Raw genomic sequence first — 24,340 nt, forward strand, 5'->3', positions numbered from 1 at the left:
TAATTATTGTTATTATTATTATTTATTAATTATTGTTATTATTATTATTATTATTATTATTAATTAATTAATTATTGTTATTATTATTATTATTATTTATTAATTATTGTTGTTATTATTATTATTAATTAAATCATTAATGATTGTTATTGTTATTATTAATTAATTAATTATTGTTATTATTAATTAATTATTGTTATTATTATTATTAATTAAATCATTAACTATTGTTATTATTAATTAATTAAATCATTAATTATTGTTATTGTTATTATTATTATTAATTAATTAATTAATTAAATAATCAATAAAAAGTAAAAGGTCAGTCTTACCCATCTTCCCCTAAATCAAAACCTGATTTTTAAGTCCATATAGTTCAAAGTTCCATATTGCCTAAATATAAAAAGGATAAATCCATCATACCCATTCTGCATTACCATAAATCCAACCTTATTGTAAGTCCATGGTTCCATACTACATGAATAAAAAAAATATACAAAATAAAACATTTCAAATTAAATTGAGTCCATAATGTTAAAAAAATTTTGTTGTTGTTGTTGTAAAAAACAAATGAATCCGTAATTGTACTGTGTAATGCGGAGCAAATGTGTATCAGTCAGGAGGTAGCTAGTGTAACCGATGTGAAATGGCTAGCTAGTTAGCGGTGGTGCGCGCTAACAGCGTTTCATTCCGTGACGTCACTCGCTCTGAGATCTTGAAGTAGTTGTTCCCCTTGCTCTGCAAGGGCCGCGGCTTTTGTGGGGCGATGGGTAACTATGCTTTGAGGGTGGCTGTTGTCGATGTGTGCAGACGGTCCCTGGTTCGAGCCCAGGTTGGGGAGAGGAGAGGGACGGAAGCTATACTGTTACACTATCACTCACAGCCACGTTGGAATCTTCGAGTCCTTGAACATTTGGTTGTTTCGACCACTAGACAAACATTCTGCTTCTCTGCTCAGAGCCTTTTGAAAGTGGGGTACAGGGCACGTTGTCTCTCCACTATTTCATGGGGAAATTGTTCATAAATAGAGAATGGGGTTCTCTTCGGGTTCCCTACACTGTCGTAAGAAGGCAAACTTAATTTTGCAGTGAGTTAGCATAGCTTCGATCGGAACAAGGGTCTTCCCTCCCCTCTGCCACCGAAACGGTGAGCCCTTTGAAAATCAATTGTATCCACCTGTTCGTCCGTCATCTTGAGATTACGGTGAGCCCTTTTTCCTCCGTTGACTGATAGTTTTCATTTTTTATCCTCCTTTAGATAGCTACTGCAGCCCTCATCCTCCACATACAACACCCGTTCACTCCCCCCTATCTGAGATAGCTACTGCAGCCCTCATCCTCCACATACAACACCCGTTCACTCCTCCCTATCTGAGATATCTACTGCAGCCCTCATCCTCCACATACAACACCCGTTCACTCCCCCCTATCTGAGATATCTACTGCAGCCCTCATCCTCCACATACAACACCCGTTCTGCCAGTCACATTCTGTTAAAGGTCCCCAAAGCACACACATCCCTGGGTCGCTCCTCTTTTCAGTTCACTGCAGCCAGCGACTGGAACGAGCTGCAACAAACACTCAAACTGGACAGTTTTATCTCAATCTCTTCATTCAAAGACTCAATCATGGACACTTTTACTGACAGTTGTGGCTGCTTTGTGTGATGTATTGTTGTCTCTACCTTCTTGCCCTTTGTGCTGTTGTCTTTGTCCAATAATGTTTGTACCATGTTTTGTGCTGCTACCATGTTGTTCTGCCGCCATGTTGTGCTGCTACCATGTTGTTGTCATGTTGTGTTGCTACCATGCTGTGTTGCTACCATGTTGGTGTTGCTACCATGCTGTGTTGACATGTGTTGCTACCATGTTGTTGTCATGTTGTGTTGCTACCATGCTATGTTGTTGTCTTAGGTCTCTCTTTATCTAGTGTTGTGTTATCTCTTGTCCTGATATGTGTTTTGACGTTCCAAGGATCTCAGATAGCAAGGACCATACATAAAATGGGCCGCCATATTTATGAACCTTTACTGTTATCCATTATGGTAAAGTGTTAAGGTATTAGAGGTAAGGAAAACGTTAGAATCATAAGGGGTAGGTTGGCCCTCTGTACACCTCCCTCTCCTTCCCCTTCACCCTCCAGGAGGTCTGTCTGAGAGAAGGGACAGGTGGTGTGTGTCAGGCCCAGGCAGAGGAGAGAGAAAGGGGGGGGCAGAGAGCTAAGCTATCGCCCCCCCCAGAACGCTGCCTGGGATTCCAGCTATGTCTCCATTGGTTCCCGGGTAGCACACATCACCTCCAAATATAGACCAATTAACGTCACTCCATAAAACACACCCACCATACACACGGGATCTCTCTCACACACGCACGCACGCACGCACGCGGTCACGCGGTAATGCGGACCATACGGACACGCGGTCAAGCACGCACGCACGCATGCAAGCAGCACACAAAACACACACAGTGTTTAGGCCGTGGTGGTATGTGTGAACCAATCGTAAAAGGTCACGGTTCTCTTCCCAGTGACCCTCATCTGAACCGCACACGAACGCACAGACAAGAGAGAAACTGGGTGATAATCTGTTAGGGTTTTGAAAGGGACCTTGCTTTTCTTCTGGGAGTATTTTATTGATTATTTTGTAACCCATCCACACAGATGGGACAAATATATATATATATATATATATATATTTTCGAACATTTCTGCTACATATACACACATTTTACATATACATGATACTTTTATAGAAAGCAGTCACATGACAATAACACATGACCAAACATAAACTCTTTAATCCCACCCCTCAGCCGCTCTCAGCCCATCCCACCTATCACCATAGACCTCAGCTCTTTATAATCCCACCCCTCAGCCACTCTCAGCCCATCCCACCTATCACCATAGACCTCAGCTCTTTATAATCCCACTCTCAGCCCATCCCACCTATCACCATAGACCTCAGCTCTTTAATCCCACCCCTCAGCCACTCTCAGCCCATCCCACCTATCACCATAGACCTCAGCTCTTTAAACTCAGCCGCTCTCAGCCCATCCCACCTATCACCATAGACCTCAGCTCTTTATAATCCCACCCCTCAGCCACTCTCAGCCCATCCCACCTATCACCATAGACCTCAGCTCTTTAATCCCACCCCTCAGCCACTCTCAGCCCATCCCACCTATCACCATAGACCTCAGCTCTTTAATCCCACCCCTCAGCCACTCTCAGCCCATCCCACCTATCACCATAGACCTCAGCTCTTTATAATCCCACCCCTCAGCCACTCTCAGCCCATCCCACCTATCACCATAGACCACCCTCATTTGGATTCCATGTTTCCATATATTTTTCAATTGTGCTATGATGTTTTACAACATTTTTTAACCTTTATAATCCTAAAGAATCCACAGATCGTGAGCTAAAGATTGAAACCTTTACTACGAGTATTATTATATTATTTATTGACTAACTATGGCTTTCCAAATCGCCCAACACTGCTATCTGTGAGGTTAATTTTAAATAAGTTATTGTAACTTAGTTATCAGAGTTATTGTAACTAAGTTATTGTAACTTAGTTATCAGAGTTATTGTAATTTAGTTATCAGAGTTATTGTAACTAAGTTATTGTAATTTAGTTATCAGAGTTATTGTAACTAAGTTATTGTAACTTAGTTATCAGAGTTATTGTACCCCATAACGTCAAACTGGAGTTATGTTTTTTTGGATTTTCTTTAGAATTCATATAAAATGTAAAACTTAAATGTGTTGAGTCAATAAGTATTCAACCCCTTTGTTATGGCCTAAATGAGTTCAGGAGTAACAATTTGCTTAACAAGTCACATAATAAGTTGCATGGACTCACTCTGTGTGTAATAATAGTGTTTAACATGATGTTTAAATGACTACCTCACCTCTGTACCCCACACATACAGATAATCGTAAGGTCCCTCAGTCGAACAAAAAAGGGATTTTATGTGTTTCTGTAAAAAATAGATCAGTGTGAAGTCACTATAGAACTCTAGAACACTATAGAACTCAAGAACACTATAGAACTCCAGAACACTATAGAACTCTAGAACACTAGAACTCTAGGATACTCGAACTCTGGAACACTCTAGAACTCTAGGATACTCAACTCTAGAACACTATAGAACCCTTGGACACTATAGAACACTAGAACTCTAGAACTCTAGGATACTCGAACTCTGGAACACTCTAGAACTCTAGGATACTCGAACTCTGGAACATCTAGAACTCTAGGATACTCGAACTCTGGAACACTCTAGAACTCTAGGATACTCGAACTCTGGAACACTCTGGAACTCTAAGACATTCTAGAACACCTGTCTGAGGCTCACCGGGTGGACAGGGATTACCAGTGTTTTCCACAACACCAACAACCAACAACCAACAGACCTTGTCCTGTCCCCAGCCTGCCAGTATGTCAGTAGATATAGTACCTCCGAAATCTCACCCTATTGTCCGCATATAGTGCACACATTTTAGTGTACCATTTTGGAGGCTGCCAGTGTGACTCTGAGGCTGCATAAAGGGACACGTTCACATGCCTCTCATTGTTGATCTGCTACTCATACACTATATTATAGCCAGCGAGAGTTGGGCAGAGAGCCACATCAGTGCTACCAGACTAGGTCACAGGACTAAATATACCTGGGGCTGCTGAGGGAGGGAAGGAGGGGTGAAGTAGCTACCGAGACAGGCTGTCTCTACACTTTTAGATAAAATGCTGCTATCTAGAACCAAAAAGGGTTCTTCAGCTGTCCCAATAACCCTTTGAAGAACTCCTTTTGGTTTCAGGTAGAATCATTTTGTGTTCCATGTAGAACCCTTTACACAGAGGGTTCTACATGTGTAACCGATGTGAAATGGCTAGTTAATTAGCGGTGATGCGCGCTAATAGCGTTTCAATTGGCGACGTCACTCGCTCTGAGATCGTGAAGTAGTTGTTCTCCTTGCTCTGCAAAGGGCCGTGGATTTTGTGGCGCGATGGGTAACGATGCTTCGTGGTGGTGGCTGTTGTTGACGTGTGCAGAGGGTCCCTGGTTCAAGCCCGGGTTGGGGCGAGGAGAGGGACGGAAGCTATACTGTTACGCATGGAACCCAAGAGAGTTCTACCTGGAACCAAAAAAAGGTTATCCTATGGGGACAGCTGCAGAACACTTTTGGAGTGTAGGGACTTGGGTGGTATGAAGAAGTTATTACATTATTATGGGTAGAGTTCTGGACCATTACTAAAGGATGTATCTATTATGCTCTGAGGCCTGCTAAGGCCCTTCAAGCTTTCCTAAGTTACCAGCCCATGGAACACTCTGGGCCGGTAGAAGCTGTCTAGCGGCGGCAGCGTAGCCTAGTGGTTAGAGCGTTGGACTAGTAACCGAAATGGTTGCAAGATCGAATCCTCTGAGCTGACGAGGTACAAATCTGTCGTTCTTCCCCTGAACAAGGCAGTTAACCCACTGTTCCCCGGTAGGCTGTCATTGTGAAATAATAATTTGTTCTTAACTGACTTGCCTGGTAAAATAGTGTAGCAGCTAAAAACATACTGATTTCATGATGAACGGTTCGTCGGGTGTCTAAGTCCTTTTATCATTGGAATTTACTGACTGGTTCTAACCTCGAACCTGACCCCTTGACCCCGTCGGAGCCCTAACCATGAGGATTTATGTAGCATCAGGTAGCAGGCATTTCCTTGTAAAACTCCTCTTACCCTGTAAAGAGGAATGGAGTAAGGTGACACCAAGCTGGTATTTAGGGGACCTCACAGAGAATAACTCAAACAGGAGCTACTGGCTGCTTCATTCAAAGACACTTACAGTACAGTGTGTATGTATTTTCCTATGGGGGTCCCCGGTAGGAATCAAACCCACAACCATGGCATTGCAAGCACCATGCCTTACCAACTGAGCAAAACAGGACCATACTGAGAACGCACTATTACAAGATTAAAAAATATACAAAAATAAAACTAACAAAAACAAGCTAAATCAGTAAAATATTTTTTTTTTACGTTTCATACTTTTATGACAGAAGAGATCTAGTATAATGTTGCCCAGACTCTCGTCAATGCCCCCATTCTATCCAGAACATTTTACTGTACCCGTTTCTACCATGCCCAAACAGGCTCAGTGCTGAAACACAGTGGCTCATTGTGTAACCTTGTTCAATGGCTCTGGTTTAATATTACAGCCCCTTAGAACGACAGACATCTGTGTCCTAAATGACACCCTATATTCCCTATATAGTGCACTACGTTTGAACAGGGCCCACGAGGGTCTGGTCAAAAGTAGTCTTACGTTGCCTCACCTCCAAAATCACGTCGTTGGAAGCCTGGTTTGTAGCAAGGCTAGGTCAAAAGTAGTGCACTATATAGGTAAAAGGGTATGGGGTAGGGTGGCATTTGGAATGCAGACCTTTCATGACAGAGTATTCATAGATACTGGTCAGGAGCTGGGACTCAGGTCAATACAGACTCAGGGCTTCAATTAGAACACATCTTTCCATAAATGGCACAAGTACAACTTCGGTGAAACTTAAATAACTGAAAATAGATAGAGAAAGGGATAGACATAGAGAGAGAGAGAGAGAGATAAATATAAGGAGAGAGAGAGAGAGAGAGAGAGAGAGAGAGAGAGAGAGAGAGAGAGAGAGAGAGAGAGAGAGAGAGAGAGAGAGAGAGAGAGAGAGAGAGAGAGAGAGAGAGAGAGAGAGAGAGAGAGAGAGAGAGAGAGAGAGAGAGAGAGAGAGAGAGATATAAAGAGAGAGAGAGAGAGAGATAAATATAAAGAGAGAGAGAGAGAGAGATAAATATAAAGAGAGATAAATACAGGGAGAGAGAGAGAGAGAGAGAGAGAGAGAGAGATAAATATAAAGAGAGAGAGATAAATATAAAGGGAGAGAGAGAGAGATAAATAGAGAGAGATAAATACAGGGAGAGAGAGAGAGATAAATACAGAGAGAGATAAATACAGAGAGAGAGAGAGAGAGAGAGATAAATACAGAGAGAGAGAGAGAGAGAGAGAGAGAGAGAGAGAGAGAGCATGCGAAGAAAAGACCATGCTTCTACATCTGCATTGCTTTGCTGTTTGGGGGTTTTAGGCTGGGTTTCTGTACCAGCACTTTGTGACATCTGCTGATGTAAAAAGAGCTTTATAAATACATTTGATTGAGACAGGCGCTTGTGAAAACAATAATTTCAAATACTGTATTCCCCCAGTCCTTGTTACCCTAACCCTGGACCTGGTACCTGGGGCTACAGGGAGTTTACTGTGTAGGTTTACTGTACTATGAAAACATGCTGGGAGGTCAGTAAGGGGCCTGTTCATATAGGGGCCTGTTCATATAGGGGCCTGTTCATATAAGGGCCTGTTTGTATTGGGGCCTGTTTGTATTGGGGCCTGTTTGTATTGGGGCCTGTTCGTATAGGGGCCTGTTTGTATAGGGGCAGGTTTGTATAGGGGCCTGTTTGTTTTGGGGCCTGTTCATATAGGGGCCTGTTCATATAGGGGCCTGTTCATATAGGGGCCTGTTCATATAGGGGCCTGTTCATATAGGGGCCTGTTCATATAGGGGCCTGTTCATATAGGGGCCTGTTCGTATAGGTGCCTGTTTGTATTGGGGCCTGTTTGTATTGGGGCCTGTTTGTATTGGGGCCTGTTCATATAGGTGCCTGTTTGTATTGGGGCCTGTTTGTATTGGGGCCTGTTCAAATTGGGGACTGTTAGTATAGGGGCCTGTTTGTATTGGGGCCTGTTCATATTGGGGCCTGTTCATATAGGGGCCTGTTTATATTGGGGCCTGTTCATATTGGGGCCTATACATATAGGGGCCTGTTTGTATTGGGGCCTGTTCATATAGGGGCCTGTTCATATAGAGGCCTGTTCATATAGGGGCCTGTTCATATAGAGGCCTGTTTGTATTGGGGCCTATTCATATTGGGGCCTGTTCATATTGGGGCCTATACATATTGGGGCCTGTTCATATAGGGGCCTGTTTGTATTGGGGCCTGTTCATATAGGGGACTGTTTGTATTGGGGCCTGTTTGTATTGGGGCCTGTTCATATAGGGGCCTGTTTGTATAGGGGCCTGTTTGTATTGGGGCCTATTCATATAGGAGCCTGTTCATATAGGGGCCTGTTCGTATAGGGGCCTGTTCGTATAGGGGCCTGTTTGTATAGGGGCCTGTTTGAATAGGGGCCTGTTAGTATTGGGGCCTGTTTGTATTGGGGCCTGTTCATATAGGGGCCTGGTTGTATAGGGGCCTGTTAGTATTGGGGCCTGTTAGTATTGGGGCCTGTTCATATAGGGGCCTGGTTGTATTGGGGCAGGTTTGTATAGAGGTAGGTTTGTATAGGGGCCTGTTGGTTTGGTATAGGGGCCTGTTGGTTTGGTATAGGGGCCTGTTGGAATAAGGGCCTGTTTTTGTTGGGGCCTGTTTGTATAGGTGCCTGTTAGTATTGGGGCCTGTTTGTATTGGGGCCTGTTTGTAGTGGGGCCTGTTTGTATAGGGGCCTGTTAGTATTGGGGCCTGTTTGTATTGGGGCCTGTTTGTATTGGGTCCTGTTCATATAGGGGCCTGGTTGTATAGGGGCAGGTTTGTATATATATCATCGGATGGGGCCACAGTGTCTTCTGATCCCTCCTGTCTCAGCCTCCAGTATTTATGCTGCAGTAGTTTATGTGTCGGGGGGCTAGGGTCAGTCTGTTACATCTGTAGAATTTCTCTTGTCTTATCCGGTGTCCTGTGTGAATTTAAGTATGCTCTCTCTAATTCTCTTTCTCTCTTTCTGTCTTTCTCTCGGAGGACCTGAGCCCTAGGACCATGCCTCAGGACTACCTGGTATGATGACTCCTTGCTGTCCCCAGTCCACCTGGCCGTGCTGCTGCTCCAGTTTCAACTGTTCTGCCTGCGGCTATGGAACCCTGACCTGTTCACCGGACGTGCTTGTTGCACCCTCGACAACTACTATGATTATTATTATTTGACCATGCTGGTCATTTATGAACATTTTAACATCTTGACCATGTTCTGTTATAATATCCACCCGGCACAGCCAGAAGAGGACTGGCCACCCCTCATAGCCTGGTTCCTCTCTAGGTTTCTTCCTAGGTTTTTGGCAGGTTTGGCAGGTTTGTATTGGGGCCTGTTTGTATAGGGGCAGGTTTGTATAGGGGCAGGTTTGTATAGGGGCCTGTTTGTTTTGGGGCAGGTTTGTATAGGGGCAGGTTTGTATAGGGGCCTGTTGGTTTGGTATAGGGGCCTGGTTGAATAGGGGCCTGTTAGCATTGGGGCCTGTTGGTTTGGTATAGGGGCCTGTTTGAATAGGGGCCTGTTAGTATTGTGGCCTGTTTGTAAAGGGGCCTGGTTGTATTGGGGCCTGTTCATATAGGGGCCTGTTCATATAGGGGCCTGTTTGTATTGGGGCTTGTTTGTATTGGGGCCTGTTCATATAGGGGCCTGGTTGTATTGGGGCTTGTTTGTATTGGGGCCTGTTCATATAGGGGCCTGGTTGTATAGGGGCAGGTTTGTATAGAGGCAGGTTTGTATAGGGGCCTGTTGGTTTGGTATAGGGGCCTGTTGGTTTGGTATAGGGGCCTGTTCAAATAGGGGCATGCTAGGATAGCACCCCCCCCCCTGAGTTACTGATACATGGATAGTGAATGTGACAAGGTGATCTAGAATGTTACCTGGTTAATGGAAGTCAGGTGGTCTAGAATGTTACCTGGTTGGTGGAAGTTAGGTGGTCTAGAATGTTACCTGGTTAATGGAAGTCAGGTGGTCTAGAATGTTACCTGGTTAATGGAAGTCAGGTGGTCTAGAATGTTACCTGGTTGGTGGAAGTCAGGTGGTCTAGAATGTTACCTGGTTAATGGAAGTCAGGTGGTCTAGAATGTTACCTGGTTAATGGAAGTTTGGGGATCTAGAATGTTACCTGGTTGGTGGAAGTCAGGTGGTCTAGAATGTTACCTGGTTAATGGAAGTCAGGTGGTCTAGAATGTTACCTGGTTGGTGGAAGTCAGGTGGTCTAGAATGTTACCTGGTTAATGGAAGTCAGGTGGTCTAGAATGTTACCTGGTTGGTGGAAGTCAGGTGGTCTAGAATGTTACCTGGTTGGTGGAAGTTTGGGGACAGCTCCCTAGCGACAGCCCTAGCGATGTCACAATCCTGTCCGGCAGAGATAGCTGCCTGGTCTGCTGCCTCTCCCTTCGTCCTGGCATGAGCCGTCCTGGAGAAAAACACACACACTCCGCATTAGAACAGCAACACACACACTCACTGTTTTACTGACGGACAGTTACCTGTAGATTACAACAAGATTTAATCGTTTAATCGGTTTAATCGTACATTTCTGTAAAGTTTACAGCTAAATCTGAGCTAATCTCAATATCTCACTCTTCTCTCTCTCCCTCTCTCTCTCTCTCCCTCTCTCACTACTCTGCCGGAGGACCATCCTGGGCTGGAGTAGGTCATGAAGGCAGGCAAAACACACACACACACACACACACACACACACACACACACACACACACACACACACACACACACACACACAGTCACACACAAATAGTTTTCAAACACACCTGTGCACACATATATGCACACAAAGCTTTTGGCATACGCATATCATCAGGTAGAATCCAGAACGCTTCTCCAGTGTGTTTTCCTCTATATGAGAGAGTAGCATGGCTGTGAGTTAACTAGAATCCAGAACGCTTCTCCAGTGTGTTTTCCTCTATATGAGAGAGTAGCATGGCTGTGAGTTAACTAGAACCCAGAACACTTCTCCTCTATCTTTATGTCCCAAATTGAACCCTATTCCCTATATATAGTGCTCTACTTTAGACCAGAGCCCTATGGCACCCTATTCCCTACATTGTGCACTACTTTAGACCAGAGCCCTATGGAACCCTATTCCCTATATAGTGCACTACTTTAGAGCAGAGCCCTATGGAACCCTATTCCCTATATAGTGCACTACTTTAGAGCAGAGCCCTATGGCACCCTATTCCCTATATAGTGCACTACTTTAGAGCCCTATGGCACCCTGTTCCCTATATAGTGCACTACTTTAGACCAGAGCCATATGGCACCCTATTCCCTATATAGTGCACTACTTTAGAGCAGAGCCCTATGGCACCCTATTCCCTATATAGTGCTCTACTTTAGACCAGAGCCCTATGGAACCCTATTCCCTATATAGTGCACTACTTTAGAGCAGAGGCCTATGGCACCCTATTCCCTATATAGTGCACTACTTTAGAGCAGAGCCCTATGGCACCCTATTCCCTATATAGTGCTCTACTTTAGACCAGAGCCCTATGGAACCCTATTCCCTATATAGTGCACTACTTTAGAGCAGAGCCCTATGGCACCCTATTCCCTATATAGTGCACTACTTTAGACCAGAGCCCTATGGAACCCTATTCCCTATATAGTGCACTACTTTAGAGCAGAGGCCTATGGCACCCTATTCCCTATATAGTGCACCACTTTTGACCAGAATCAAAAGGGAATAGAGAATAGGGTTACGCTCAGAACAGCAACAACAGTTGGAGAGGGAGGAGACACAGTCAACATCCAACAGAATGTACCTAAAGCCAAAATGCCCTAATGAGTTTTGGGATCATGATTAGTATTACCACATAGCTGCATTACTGCACAATACTGTGGTGAGATGGTAGCTCACACACACACACACACACCCACACACACACACACACACACACACACACACACACACACACACACACACACACACCCTGAGAGCCGTGGCAGGGTACTAGATGAGGACAGGCTGTGAGCAGTTACAGTTTGCATTAGGGTTACACACACACACACACACACACACACACACACACACACACACACACACACACACACACACACACACACACACACACACACACACACATATTAGGGACAGAGGATTTTAAGAACAAACTCAGACCAGAACACAATTACAGCAGAGGAACAGAGAGTAAACAACACAATGGATTTAAGAAAAAATGGGATTCTATTCGTAAAAAAATTGTCCACGATACAGTGCCTTCGGAGAGTATGCAGACCCCTTGACTTTTCCCACATTTTGTTAGGTTACAGCCTCATTCTAAAATTTATTAAATTACTTTTTTTCCATCATTAATCTACACAAAATACCCCAAAATGACAAAGCAAAAACAGTTTTTTAGACATTTTTGTCGATTTATTAAATATCAAAAACTCAAATATGACATTTACATAAGTATTCAGACCCTTTACTCAGTACTTTGTTGAAGCACCTTTGGCAGCTATTACAGCCTCGAGTCTTCTTGGTTATGGTTCTACAAGCTTGGCACACCTGTATTTGGGGAGTTTCTCTCATTCTTCTCTGCAGATCCTCTCAAGATCTGTCAGGTTGGATGGGGAGTGTCGCTGCACAGCTATTTTCAGGTCTCTACAGATGTAACATCGGGTTCATGTCCGGGCTCTGGCTGGGCCACTCACAGACTTTAAGAAACTTGTCCCTAAGCCACTCCTGCGTTGTCTTGGCTGTGTGCTTAGGGTCATTGTCCTGTTGGAAGGTGAACCTCTGCCCCAGTCTGATGACCTGAGCACTCTGGAGCAGGATTTTATCAAGGATCTCTCTGTACTTTGCTCCGTTCATCTTTCCCTCGATCCTGATTAGTCTCCCAGTCCCCACCGCTGAAAAACATCACCACAGCATAATTGTACCACCACTAATGGTGGTAGAATTACCAGGGAAGGATGGTGCCAGGTTTCCTCCAGACGTGATGCTTGGCATTCAGGCCAAAGAGTTCAATCTTGGTTTCATCAGACCATCTTGTTTCTCATGGTCTGAGAGTCTTTAGGTGCCTTTTGGCAAACTCCAAGCGAGCTGTCATGTGCCTTTTACTGAGGAGTGGCTTCCGTCTGGCCACTCTACCATAAAGGCCTGATTAGTGGAGTGCTGCAGAGATGGTTGTCCTTCTGGAAGGTTCTCTAATCTCCACAGAAGAACTCTGGAGCTCTGTCAGAGTGACCATTGGGTTCTTGGTCACCTCCCAGACCAATGCCCTTCTCCCCCAATTGCTCAGTTTGGTCGGGCAGCCAGCTCTAGGAAGAGTCTTGGTGGTTCCAAACTTCTTCCATTTAAGAATGATGGAGGCCACTGTGTTCTTGGGGACCTTCAATGTTGAAGAAATGTTTTGGTACCCTTCCCCAGATCTGTGCCTTGACAAAATCCTGTCTCGGAACTCTGCGGTCAATACTTTCAACGTCATGGCTTGGTTTTTGCTCTGACATGCACTGTCAACTGTGGGACCTCACTTAGACAGGTGTGTGGCTTTCCAAATTATGTCCAATTAATTGATTTTACCACAGGTGGACACCAATCAAGTTGTAGAAACATCTCAAGGACGATCAATGGAAACAGGATGCACCTGAGCTCAATTTTGAGGCTCATACAATGGTTCCTCCTTTAAAAGTTGTGTCAGACTGCAGTACACCTTGCGTGCTGCTGCAGCATTCTGTGGCACGTCAATTAATTGTCAACCATTTTTTTCTGTTACTGCAAGTTATTGCTAATTTGACCACCAGCAGGCATCTTTGAGACGCATTTGATAGTATTCCGTATTGGCATTACCAGAGAATTTAAAACCTTTTTTTGTAGTAACATAGTATATGGGATTGATTTTAAGAAATTTGGCCTAACTAATTTGATTAATATTATGGTGTTTCTATTCAGAGAAAAACGAAACCTTCAGGATTTCCGCTGTACAACGTGACGGTCGGGAGTAGGCTACAGGATTGAAGGATTCTAAATTGTTTGCCTTGATTAGACAACTTTGTTCCAATATTTCTGTAAATCAGTGATATTTATTCCCATAGTAATTCGTTATGGATCCATAACTAAATCAACATCTGCATTTTGAAAGAGTATTTTTTTTCATCATTATTTTATTAATGAAATATTTGTATTTGTTTATTAGGCTACTGTGAAGTCTAGAATACAGTGCATACTGTAGTTAACATGGGAAAGTGCCTAATTCCTTACATAAGGGAGAGTAGGCCATGTCTGTACTACAGAATGCAGAATGCAGAGTGAAGACCGGTGTTATTTCATAGTTGTGATGTCTTCACTATTATTCTACAATGTTGAAAATAGTAAAAATTAAGGAAAATCCTGGAATGAGTAGGTGTGTCCAAACTTTTGACTGGTACTTGCATAATTAATTTGATTAATATTATGGTGTTTCTATTCCATGAAAAATGAAAAACCCTCTGGGTTTCCGTTAGGATGGAACAGAAAATATTGCGCTGTACAATTTGACGCTCATAAATTCAGTGTTGTCAGTTTGTAAATTCAGACCGTTTCGCTCTCTGAGCGCACACTTGACGTTCGGGCCGAGGATTAGGGTTGATTTGTGCGTTCTGGCCTTACAACAGCAGTCAAGCACCTAAGCTAACGTTGACTAACTTGCTAGTTACTTCCAGACACAAATGAGACTACTCTGACCATTTTACTCGCCCTAGCAGAGCTGGTAAGGCAGTTTTTGTATTAACCAGAGCGTTGGTGACTGTTACTGTGCTGCTGGAAACAATTTAATTACGCTTTTTTGCCGATGTTTAATGACACCGGCTATATTCAACCGGTGTTAAGCGCTCATAAATTAATTATTCTGCGCTCTGGTACACTTAGATGAGAGTGCTCTGAAATCAGAGTAGATATCCAGAGACAATTTACGAAAGCACCGGAATGTCCATTGAGAACGCAAAACGACTATACCATTTAGCTAAGCTAAGAATGACGGGAAAAATCAAGTCAATAAACGTTGGGTAGTTTGATAGCCTATAGTTAATATACTGTCAAGTTTGATGTATAACTACAAACGTTAAGTAGCTAGCTAAGATAACGGTACATACTGCTGTAATGATATGCTATGTTGTTCATAAGGACAGCGTGGCTAACAAATTGTCAGCCAACATAACGGGTAAGGTAACTTATTTGTAAAGTCATTACTTTATTACATTGAGTAGCAAGCTACCCCTTGGTCGTTAGGGCAAATCTGGTCTGTGATAGGAGGGGGAAGGTTTTCACACCAAGCTCGGCTATTAGACTTCTTTAGTAAAGGTTGAAAAGTCTATTGTTCAGCTATTAGCCCTCCTCCCCAACTTGCAACACATCTCGTTCCTTTCCCTCTTCCTCGCGTCATCATTCTGATCCTGAGTGGCTCGCTTGTGGGCGTGCTGGCATGATATGGTAGCATTTTCGGTTGTTCGTCAAGAATTCTGCATACAGTAGCACGTTTGTATGAAGGTGTGGTTATTCACAGGCAAATTGTCATATGCTATGGAGGTAAATGTGTGTCTTTTTTGTCGAGAGCAAAAATCTTTTTTTTTAAACAAAAAATAATTCTTCTGAAAGCTACTTTTTTTTCTGACACAAAGAAAGTCATAGCGAACACCTACGAAGAAGGACTGTGTGACGATGGCATCTCAGGTAAACAGCACTGGGCGTTCTTCCGTCCAACACCTACGAAGAAGGACTGTGTGACGATGGCATCTCAGGTAAACAGCACTGGGCGTTCTTCCGTCCAACACCTACGAAGAAGGACTGTGTGACGATGGCATCTCAGGTAAACAGCACTGGGTGTTCTTCCATCCAACTTTTACATAGCTAGCAGTTAGCTCCTACGATTCAGTGTCGGTTCATAACATTCTACTATATTACATACATACCGTAGAACGATAAATAATGCAATTATTATTGTCAGGCTAACCAAAAGCATTTAGCTCCGGACGCTTGTTCTCACCATTTTTAGTTGAATTCATCCAACTTTCTTTCATGGCAACTCATAAGCAGGCCATGTCCTATTAGTTTCATAATCGATATATAATCATATTTCATGACAGTGTAATGGTTAGCTTTTTTTTTTACAAAATAACACAATATGTCTGTCAGGGATCTGATCTGTCAGATGAAGAGTTAGACCAGAAGGTCAGCGCCATTAAGACAAGGATGCCCCATGTCGGTTTTAAAATGGTCAAAGGAAGTCTCAGAGCAATGGGTCATCGTGTACAATGGAAAAGAGTTAGGGAGTCTTAGCAGCGTGTAGATGGAGCAGGTATCATTGCATATTTCCCATCACCTAATGATAAACCACAATACCAGTCTGGTGTTAAGCTTTCTGTGCTCTATTGACGTATCCTGAAAATGACATCTGCTGCTTTAGACCGAACGGTCATATGAGTTATTGTTTTCATATCTACAAAAAAAAGTATCTATTTTCTTTACTTTCAGAGAGCGAGTTGACCAAGGAGTAGAAAATGTAGATATTGCCAGACGTGGAAGCTTTATTGCTGGCAAAAGTGTCTACAACAAGAGGTAATTCATCTGTTCTGTGTTCTTTTTCTCTTTCCATCTCTGCCTGTCTTGTTGTACATGGAACCTGTCTCACATGCATTAATTAAAAAACCTTTAAGATGGCAGCTGCTAATTTTCAGATTTACACCACATAAACACTCAGCCATTTTCACTGGACTATCTGTTGCTGCCAAGTCATGATTTCCCTGGGGGTTAGCCTTGCAATAACCAAGTGGTGAGACACATAGCCCTCTATATTTAAATGTTTCAGGTACACTCCGATAGGTGTCTGCGTCACATACAGTATCTTCTATTGACATTATCTTCTATTGTTTGTCCTCATGTGTCTGTTTTTCAGCATAAAGTACTCTGTAGCCACTTAGTGTGGACACCAGGTGAGACCACACACACACACACACAATAACAGTCTCTCTCTTTCACTTCATCCCTCTTCCCCTTCTCCCTAAATCCTCTAGGTTATATCAGCTGTTTTGGTGAACCCCTCCCGCATCTGAACTGGCTGACACAGAGAGCACAGCACGATCAGAGGTGAGAGGTCACTGAGTCGGGTCAACAGGAAGTATTATTAAAGAGACTCTTTACATTGAAATACAGTCAGAGATGTAGTTAGTCCCAGAGTTAATGATCCATGGTCAGTTTATATTATACAGGAAGTATTATTAAAGAGATGCTTTACATTGAAATACAGTCAGAGATGTACTTAGTCCCAGAGTTAATGATCCAAGGTCAGTTTTGCATTTCACCTCCTGATGATTATGATGACTGACCGTGTTAGAATAAAAAAAACAAGGCTTAGTCATGCTCTCTCTCTATCCATCTGTCTCTCGTCTGCAGTTATGTTTTGATGTGAGAGAGGAAACCAGTCCCGTCATCACATATTCACCACCTCACCCACTCTTAAGATAACCTTCGGGCCGACTGGGAGCCCAAGGCTGGATAGGAGACACCGCTAGAGACACTGTAATTGTTATGAACTGAGAGAATATTAGGGTAGCACTGTAATTTATTAATCATATGCTGTCTGCCTCTGTTCCTACCTCTTTCCCTTTCTGTCTTCTACACCTCGTCTTTCTTCCTCGTTTTTATAATGAACATCATATGCACATTGAAGTACAGATTGAACTTGTATTTATAATATAATGTTACAATTATCATAATTATAATGCATTATGTATTTATAGCACCTGGATAATTAACTTCTTTCAATAAAGCGTTTCACATTCGCCACTGGTTGAAATGAAGTATCTCATTGAAATACTATCCTGTGTCCTCAGATTAATGCAGATGAAGGGAGTTAGATATGCATAATTTTTTATTCCTGTATATATATGAATTACAAATCAGCCTTTACTTAAATCATGTTTCTGTAACTATGCAATAGACTAATATATAATCATTGATGTCCCAGGAGCAGGAGTGGTAAACACTGTTGAAGTGTATAATTGTAATACATACATGCAGACACAGAATCATTCAAAGAATGGAGTTTGATTAAAAAAAAAAAGATTTTACCTTTATTTATACAGGTTTTTCTCATTGAGATAACATATCTTTTCCAAGAGAGACCTGGTCCAATAGCAGCAGGGGGAACAAGGTTTCAGACAAAACAACTTACATACACTAACACAAAACTATAAACACACATACAGTACAACAAAAAACATTTTACTTATAAAACAAGAAAGTCTTAACTAAAAACAGCTGGCCTAAAAACAATTACACTCTTCTATGATATATATACATCAATCAAGTGTTTAAACTCCACCAACGAAACTAGATCATCACATGTTTAAATGTTCAGGAGAGAATTCCAGGACCACGGAGCCGAGTAACTAAAACTATTCCTACCATGACCTGTTCTAATTCTTGCTACTGTTAGAAGCAAATCAGAATGGGACCGTAATTTATATTTATTTACCGACCTGATCAAAAAAGAACAGAGATAAAATGGCATTTTACCCAATATGGCCATATAAATCAGTGTATACCAGTGTTTAAGCCTACGCAAGAAAAATGACGACCAGCCAACGGCGCTGTAGAGATCACAATGATGTGTTAAGACGTTTTTGATTTGTAATGAACCTGAGGGCTGCATGATACACTAAAGTGCTCTCAGGGTAGTGGCTGAGGCCTGCATATATATAACATCACTAAAATCTAAAACCGCCAGTAATGTACATCTTACCAGCTCCTTCCTGGCCTTAAAAGAAAAACAGGTGGTAATAAAAACCTACTCTCAGCTTGAGCTTCCTTATCAAGTTTTCTACATGCACAGTGAAGCTCAGCTTATCATCAACCCACACACCCAAATATTTGTACACTTTAACTTGCTCTATAGTATGTCCAGCCAATGTAGCAATGACATGATTAGTAACATGCCTGGCATTGAAAATACCATGCATTTTGTTTTACCTACATTTAGAATCAGCTTTAAATCATACAGATTCTGTTGTATGTTAAATGCTCTTTGGGCATTTTCAAAAGCTAAAGATAAACTACTACTACTTGAATAAAGAACAGTATCATCTGCATACAAAATGAACATCTGCTGTTTCAATAAGATCCCCCAATGTTGTTGATATACAAAATGAACAACAGTGGGCCCAAAATGGAACCTTGCGGAACACCTGAGCACACCTCTATGGACTCAGATTTACAAGATTGCAGAGGATGTTTATTTATTTAATCTATTTTAGAATAAGTATGTAACAAAACAAAATGTGGAAAAAGACAAGGGGTCTGAAAACTTTCCAAAGGCACTGTGTAGTGAATAGGGTGCTATTTGGGATGCCGACAATACTAACACCAATTCACAATATGCTAGAGACTGACAGGAAGAAAAATGGAGTATAGACTGACATGGAAAAGAACAGATTAGAGCCTGTGTAGCAGGGTGTGTAATTGGCGGCAGAGAAGTCAGGCGCAGGAGAGCAGAACTGTGTAATAACCGGAGATTTAATAAGCCAAACCAACGGCATCCAGAACAACAAGATAAATGTGCACAAAAATAACCCGTCGTGTGCTCACGGGAAACAAGCACAAGCACTACAATAAACAATCCCACAGAAAGACATGGGGAGAACAGAGGGTTAAATACACAACAAGTAATTGAGGGAATTGAAACCAGGTGTGAGGAAAAACAAGACAAAACACATGGAAAATGAAAAGTGGATCAATGATGGCTGGAAGACTGGCGACGCCGACCGCCGCCCGCCGCCCGAACAAGGAGAGGACCCGACCTCGGCGGAAGTTGTGACAGACAGACTAGAAGAAGATCAGAGTAGAGACAGACAGGATGAAGAACAGAGAGTTGAAACTCATAGAAAGAAGAACGGAGTAGAGACTGACAGGAAGAAGAACAGAGTAGAGACTGACATTGAGAAGAACAGAGAGTAGAGACTGACAGGAAGTAGAACAGAGTAGAGACTGACAGGAAGAAGAACAGAGTAGAGACTGACATTGAGAAGAACAGAGAGTAGAGACTGACAGGAAGTAGAACAGAGTAGAGACTGACAGGAAGTAGAACTGAGAGTAGAGACTGACAGGAAGAAGAACAGAGTAGAGACTGACAGGAAGAAGAACTGAGACTAGAGACTGACAGGAAGTAGATCAGTTAAGCCCCAGCCAGTCCTAGACATGCCAGGCAAGTCTCCTGTTGAATGATACTGATATTTGGTACTTTACTAAAGCGAAAGCAGCAGCTACTCTTCCTGGGGTTCCACACAAAACATACACACAAACTATCTGGGTCAAATAGCCAACATATCAATACATACACACAAACTATCTGGGTCCAATAGCCTACATATCAATACATACTGTACAAACTATCTGGGTCCAATAGCCTACATATCAATACATACACACAAACTATCTGGGTCCAATAGCCTACATATCAATACATACACACAAACTATCTGGGTCAAATAGCCTACATATCAATACATTCACACAAACTATCTGGGTCAAATAGCCTACATATCAATACATACTGTACAAACTATCTGGTCCAATAGCCTACATATCAATACATACACACAAACTATCTGGGTCCAATAGCCTACATATCAATACATACTGTACAAACTATCTGGTCCAATAGGGGAGAGGCGTTGGGCCGTGAGGTGTTGCTTTAACTGTTTTTTGAAACCAGGTTTGCTGTTCATTTGAGCAACATGAGATGGAAGGAAGTTCCATGCCATAATGGCTCTATACAGTGCCTTCAGAAAGTATTCAGACCCCTTGACTTTTTTCCACGTTATGTTACGTTACAGGATTATTTTAAAATGGATTCAATAAATGTTTTTCCTCATCAATCTACACACAATACCACATAATAACAAAGCAAAAACAGGTTTATAGACATTTTTTTGCAAAATTGTAAAAAAAATAAAAAAAAACAGAAATAGCTTATTTAAGTAACTATTCAGACCCTTTGCTATGAGACTTTTAAAAGGCAATGAAATCATCCCCCTCGAATCTTATTGGCTCTCTTGGTGTTACAGGCCCTGAAGATTAATGTTTTACAACGTTTGACATGTTTGAACGAACCTACAGGCGGGAGAATCTCATTTTATCCGGAACTTCAGCCCTGCGCTTGGAGAGAGCCATAGGACGCGCTACCAACAGCAGGCTAATGGAACGTGAAGTATGGACTTTTTGACCGAAAATACATCTGTTGTGGACCTGGGATGCTTTCTGATGAAGACAACTAAAGGTAGGCGATTATTGACAATATTATACAAGATGAGATGTGACATGCGATTGTTTCCAAGATGGCGCCGAGCTCTGTATATTAGCTCATTTTCTGAGTATCGCATCTCCTTTTATCGCAAAGTGTGATTACCCAGTAAAGTTAATTTAAAATCTGGTATGACAGGTGTTCTCAAGAGATATTCATCTATAAATGTTAGATTGACAATATAAATTTAAAAAATCGTTATCGGATAGTAATTTAGGGAATTGTAGCATTGTTTACCGGGACGCATTTGAGGGGAAATTATTTAGTCAATGTCAGACGCCGATGTAAAATGCTGTTTTTATATATAAATATGACCTTTATTGAACAAAAGAATGCATGCATTGTGTAACATGATGTCCTAGGGGTGCCATCTGATGAAGTTTGTAAAAGGTTAGTGCTGCATTTAGCTGTTTTTTGATTATATGTGATGCAAGTGGTTGGTCGGAAAGTGGCTATGAAGCTGCTTTTTACGATGGACTCATCTAACATAATCTAATGATTTGCTTTTCCTGTTAAACCTTTTTGAAATCGGACGACGTGGGTCGATTCAGGAGAGGTGTATCTATAAAAAAAAAAAAAAAAAATTCTTTTTTAAAAATTATGATTTTTTTTTAATGCTAATTGGCGATATGATTTTTCGCTGGATTTTGATCCCGCTGACGGGATGAGACGCTGGAGAGGCTAAACTGACCTCAGGTACATCCCTTTTCCATGGATCATAATTGAGATGTTTCTACAACTTGAGTCCAGCCTACAGTGTGGAATTTCACCGAACACATATGGGAGTTTATCAATGTTTGATTTGTTTTCAAATCCTTTGTGGGTCTGTGTGATCTGTGGGAAATATGTGTCACTAATGTGGTTACACATTTGGCTGGAAGTTAGGAAGTGTAGTTCAGTTTCCACCTCATTTTATGGGCAGTGGGCACATAGCCTGTCATCTCTCGAGAGCCAGGTCTGCCTATGGCATAATCCCACATAATCCAGGTAGAATCAGGAATTCCCCAGGGCAGCTGTCTAGGCCCCATGCTTTTTAAATATTTACTAACGACATGCCATTGGCCTTGAGTATAGCCAGTGTGTCTATGTATGCTGATGACTCAACACTATACACGTCAGCTATTACAGCGACTGAAATGACTGCAACACTCAACAAAGAGCTGCAGTTAGTTTCAGAATGGGTGGCAAGAAATAAATTAGTCCTAAATATTTCAAAAACTAAAAGCATTGTATTTGGGACAAATAATTCTAAACCCTAAATCTCAACTAAATCTTGTAATGAATAATGTGGAAATTGAGCAAGTTGAGGTGACTAAACTGCTTGGAGTAACCCTGGATTGTAAACTGTCATGGTCAAAACATGTTGATACAAAAGTAGCTAAGATGGGGAGAAGTCTGTCCATAACAAAACACTGTGCTGTCTTCTTAACAACACTATCAACAAGGCAGGTCCTACAGGCCCTAGTTTTGTCGCACCTGGACTACTGTTCAGTCGTGTGGTCAGGTGCCACAACGAAGGGCTCAGAACAGGGCAGCATGGTACATGGGGAGGTAACATTAATAATATGCATGTCAGTCTCTCCTGGCTCAAAGTGGAGGAGAGATTACCTTCATCACTACTTGTTTTTGTAAGAAGTGTTGACAAGCTGAATTTACAGAGCTGTCTGTTTAAACTACTAGCACACAGCTCAGACACCCATGCATACCCCACAAGACATGCCACCAGAGGTCTCTTCACAATCCCCAAGTCCAGAACAGACTATGGAAGGCGCACAGTACTACATAGAGCCATGACTACATGGAACTCTATTCCACATCAGGTAACTGATGCAGCAGTAGAATCAGATTTAAAAAACAAGTGAACATACACCTTGTGGAACAGCGGGCACTGGGAAGAGACACACACTCAGGTACAGATGGACGGATATGCACACAAACGCTAGCACGCTACACACACGGACATTAAAATAACGTTGAATGGTGGTATTATACATTTAGTACTGTAGACATGTAGTGGTGTAATAATGTTATATGATGTACTGTTTTACCTTTTGTTTTATATGTAATGTAAATGTCTTAACCCCAGGAAGAGTAGCTGCTGCCTTGGCAGGAACAAATGGAGATCTATAATAAAGCCCAGGAAGAGTAGCTGCTGCCTTGGCAGGAACTAATGGGGATCCATAATAAACCCCAGGAAGAGTAGCTGCTGCCTTGGGCAGGAACTAATGGGGATCCATAATAAACCTCAGGAAGAGTAGCTGCTGCCTTGACAGGAACTAATGGGGATCCTTAATAAATACAAATACAAATGGCAAGGCTATGCTCACTGAGTCTGTACATAGTCACAGATTTTCTTAATTTTGGGTCAGTCACAGTGGTCAGGTATTCTGCCACTGTGTACTCTCTGTTTAGGGCCAGATAGCATACCAATTTGGTCTGTTTTTTTGGTTTATTCTTTCCAGTGTGTCATAATATAGTTGGATCTAATTGTTGCTGTCCTTGGCCTCTGTGGAGTCTGTTTGTGTTTGTGAACGGAGCCCCAGGACCAGCTTGCTGAGGGGACTCTTCACTAGGTTCATCTCTCTGTAGGTGAGGGCTTTGTTGTGGAATGTGGTGGGCATCACTTCCTTTTAGGTGGTTGTAGAATTTAACATCTTTTCTGGATGTTGATACCTAGCAGATATGGTCCTATTGCTGCTCTGCATGAACCGTTTGGGGATTTGCGTTGTGCACAAAGTAAAACATTTTTGTGCAGAATTCTGCATGCGGAGTGTTTGTCCCGTTTAGTGAATTATTGGTTGGTGAGTGGACAACAGAACTCACAACCATAAAGGGCAATGGATTCTATAAATGATTCAAGTATTTTTAGCCAGGTTATCATTGGTATGCCAAATTTTATGTTATTTTTGATGGCATCGAAGGCTCTTCTTGCCTTGTCTCTCAGATCGTTCACAGCTTTGTGGAAGTTACCTGTGGTCCTCATGTTTAGGCTGAGGTATGTATCGTTTTTTTGTGTGCTTGAGGGCAACGGTGTCTAGATATAATTTGTGGTCCTGGCAACTGGACCTTTTTTGGAACACCATTATTTATGTCTTACTGAGATTTACTGTCAGGGCCCAGTTCTGCCAGATTCTGTGCAGATGATCTAGGTGCTGATGTAGGTCCTCCTTGGTTGGTGACAGAAGCACCAGATCATCAGTAGACATTTGACTTCAAAT

The 24,340-nt window shown here is 42.2% G+C and overlaps 1 protein-coding gene across 2 annotated transcripts in view; it reads right to left on the reverse strand.

The window, feature by feature from the left end:
- LOC106590673 (junctophilin-1) overlaps positions 1–24,340 on the reverse strand; it is an 84,775-nt gene that overhangs the window by 18,257 nt on the left and 42,178 nt on the right. For both annotated transcript variants that reach the window (XM_045710786.1, XM_045710787.1), the window contains one exon: positions 10,125–10,243. In XM_045710786.1, the coding sequence (XP_045566742.1) occupies positions 10,125–10,243 (119 nt within the window). The remainder of the gene's footprint in view (positions 1–10,124; positions 10,244–24,340) is intronic.

Source organism: Salmo salar, chromosome ssa29, assembly GCF_905237065.1.
Source record: "Salmo salar chromosome ssa29, Ssal_v3.1, whole genome shotgun sequence".
Taxonomy (NCBI): domain Eukaryota; kingdom Metazoa; phylum Chordata; class Actinopteri; order Salmoniformes; family Salmonidae; genus Salmo; species Salmo salar.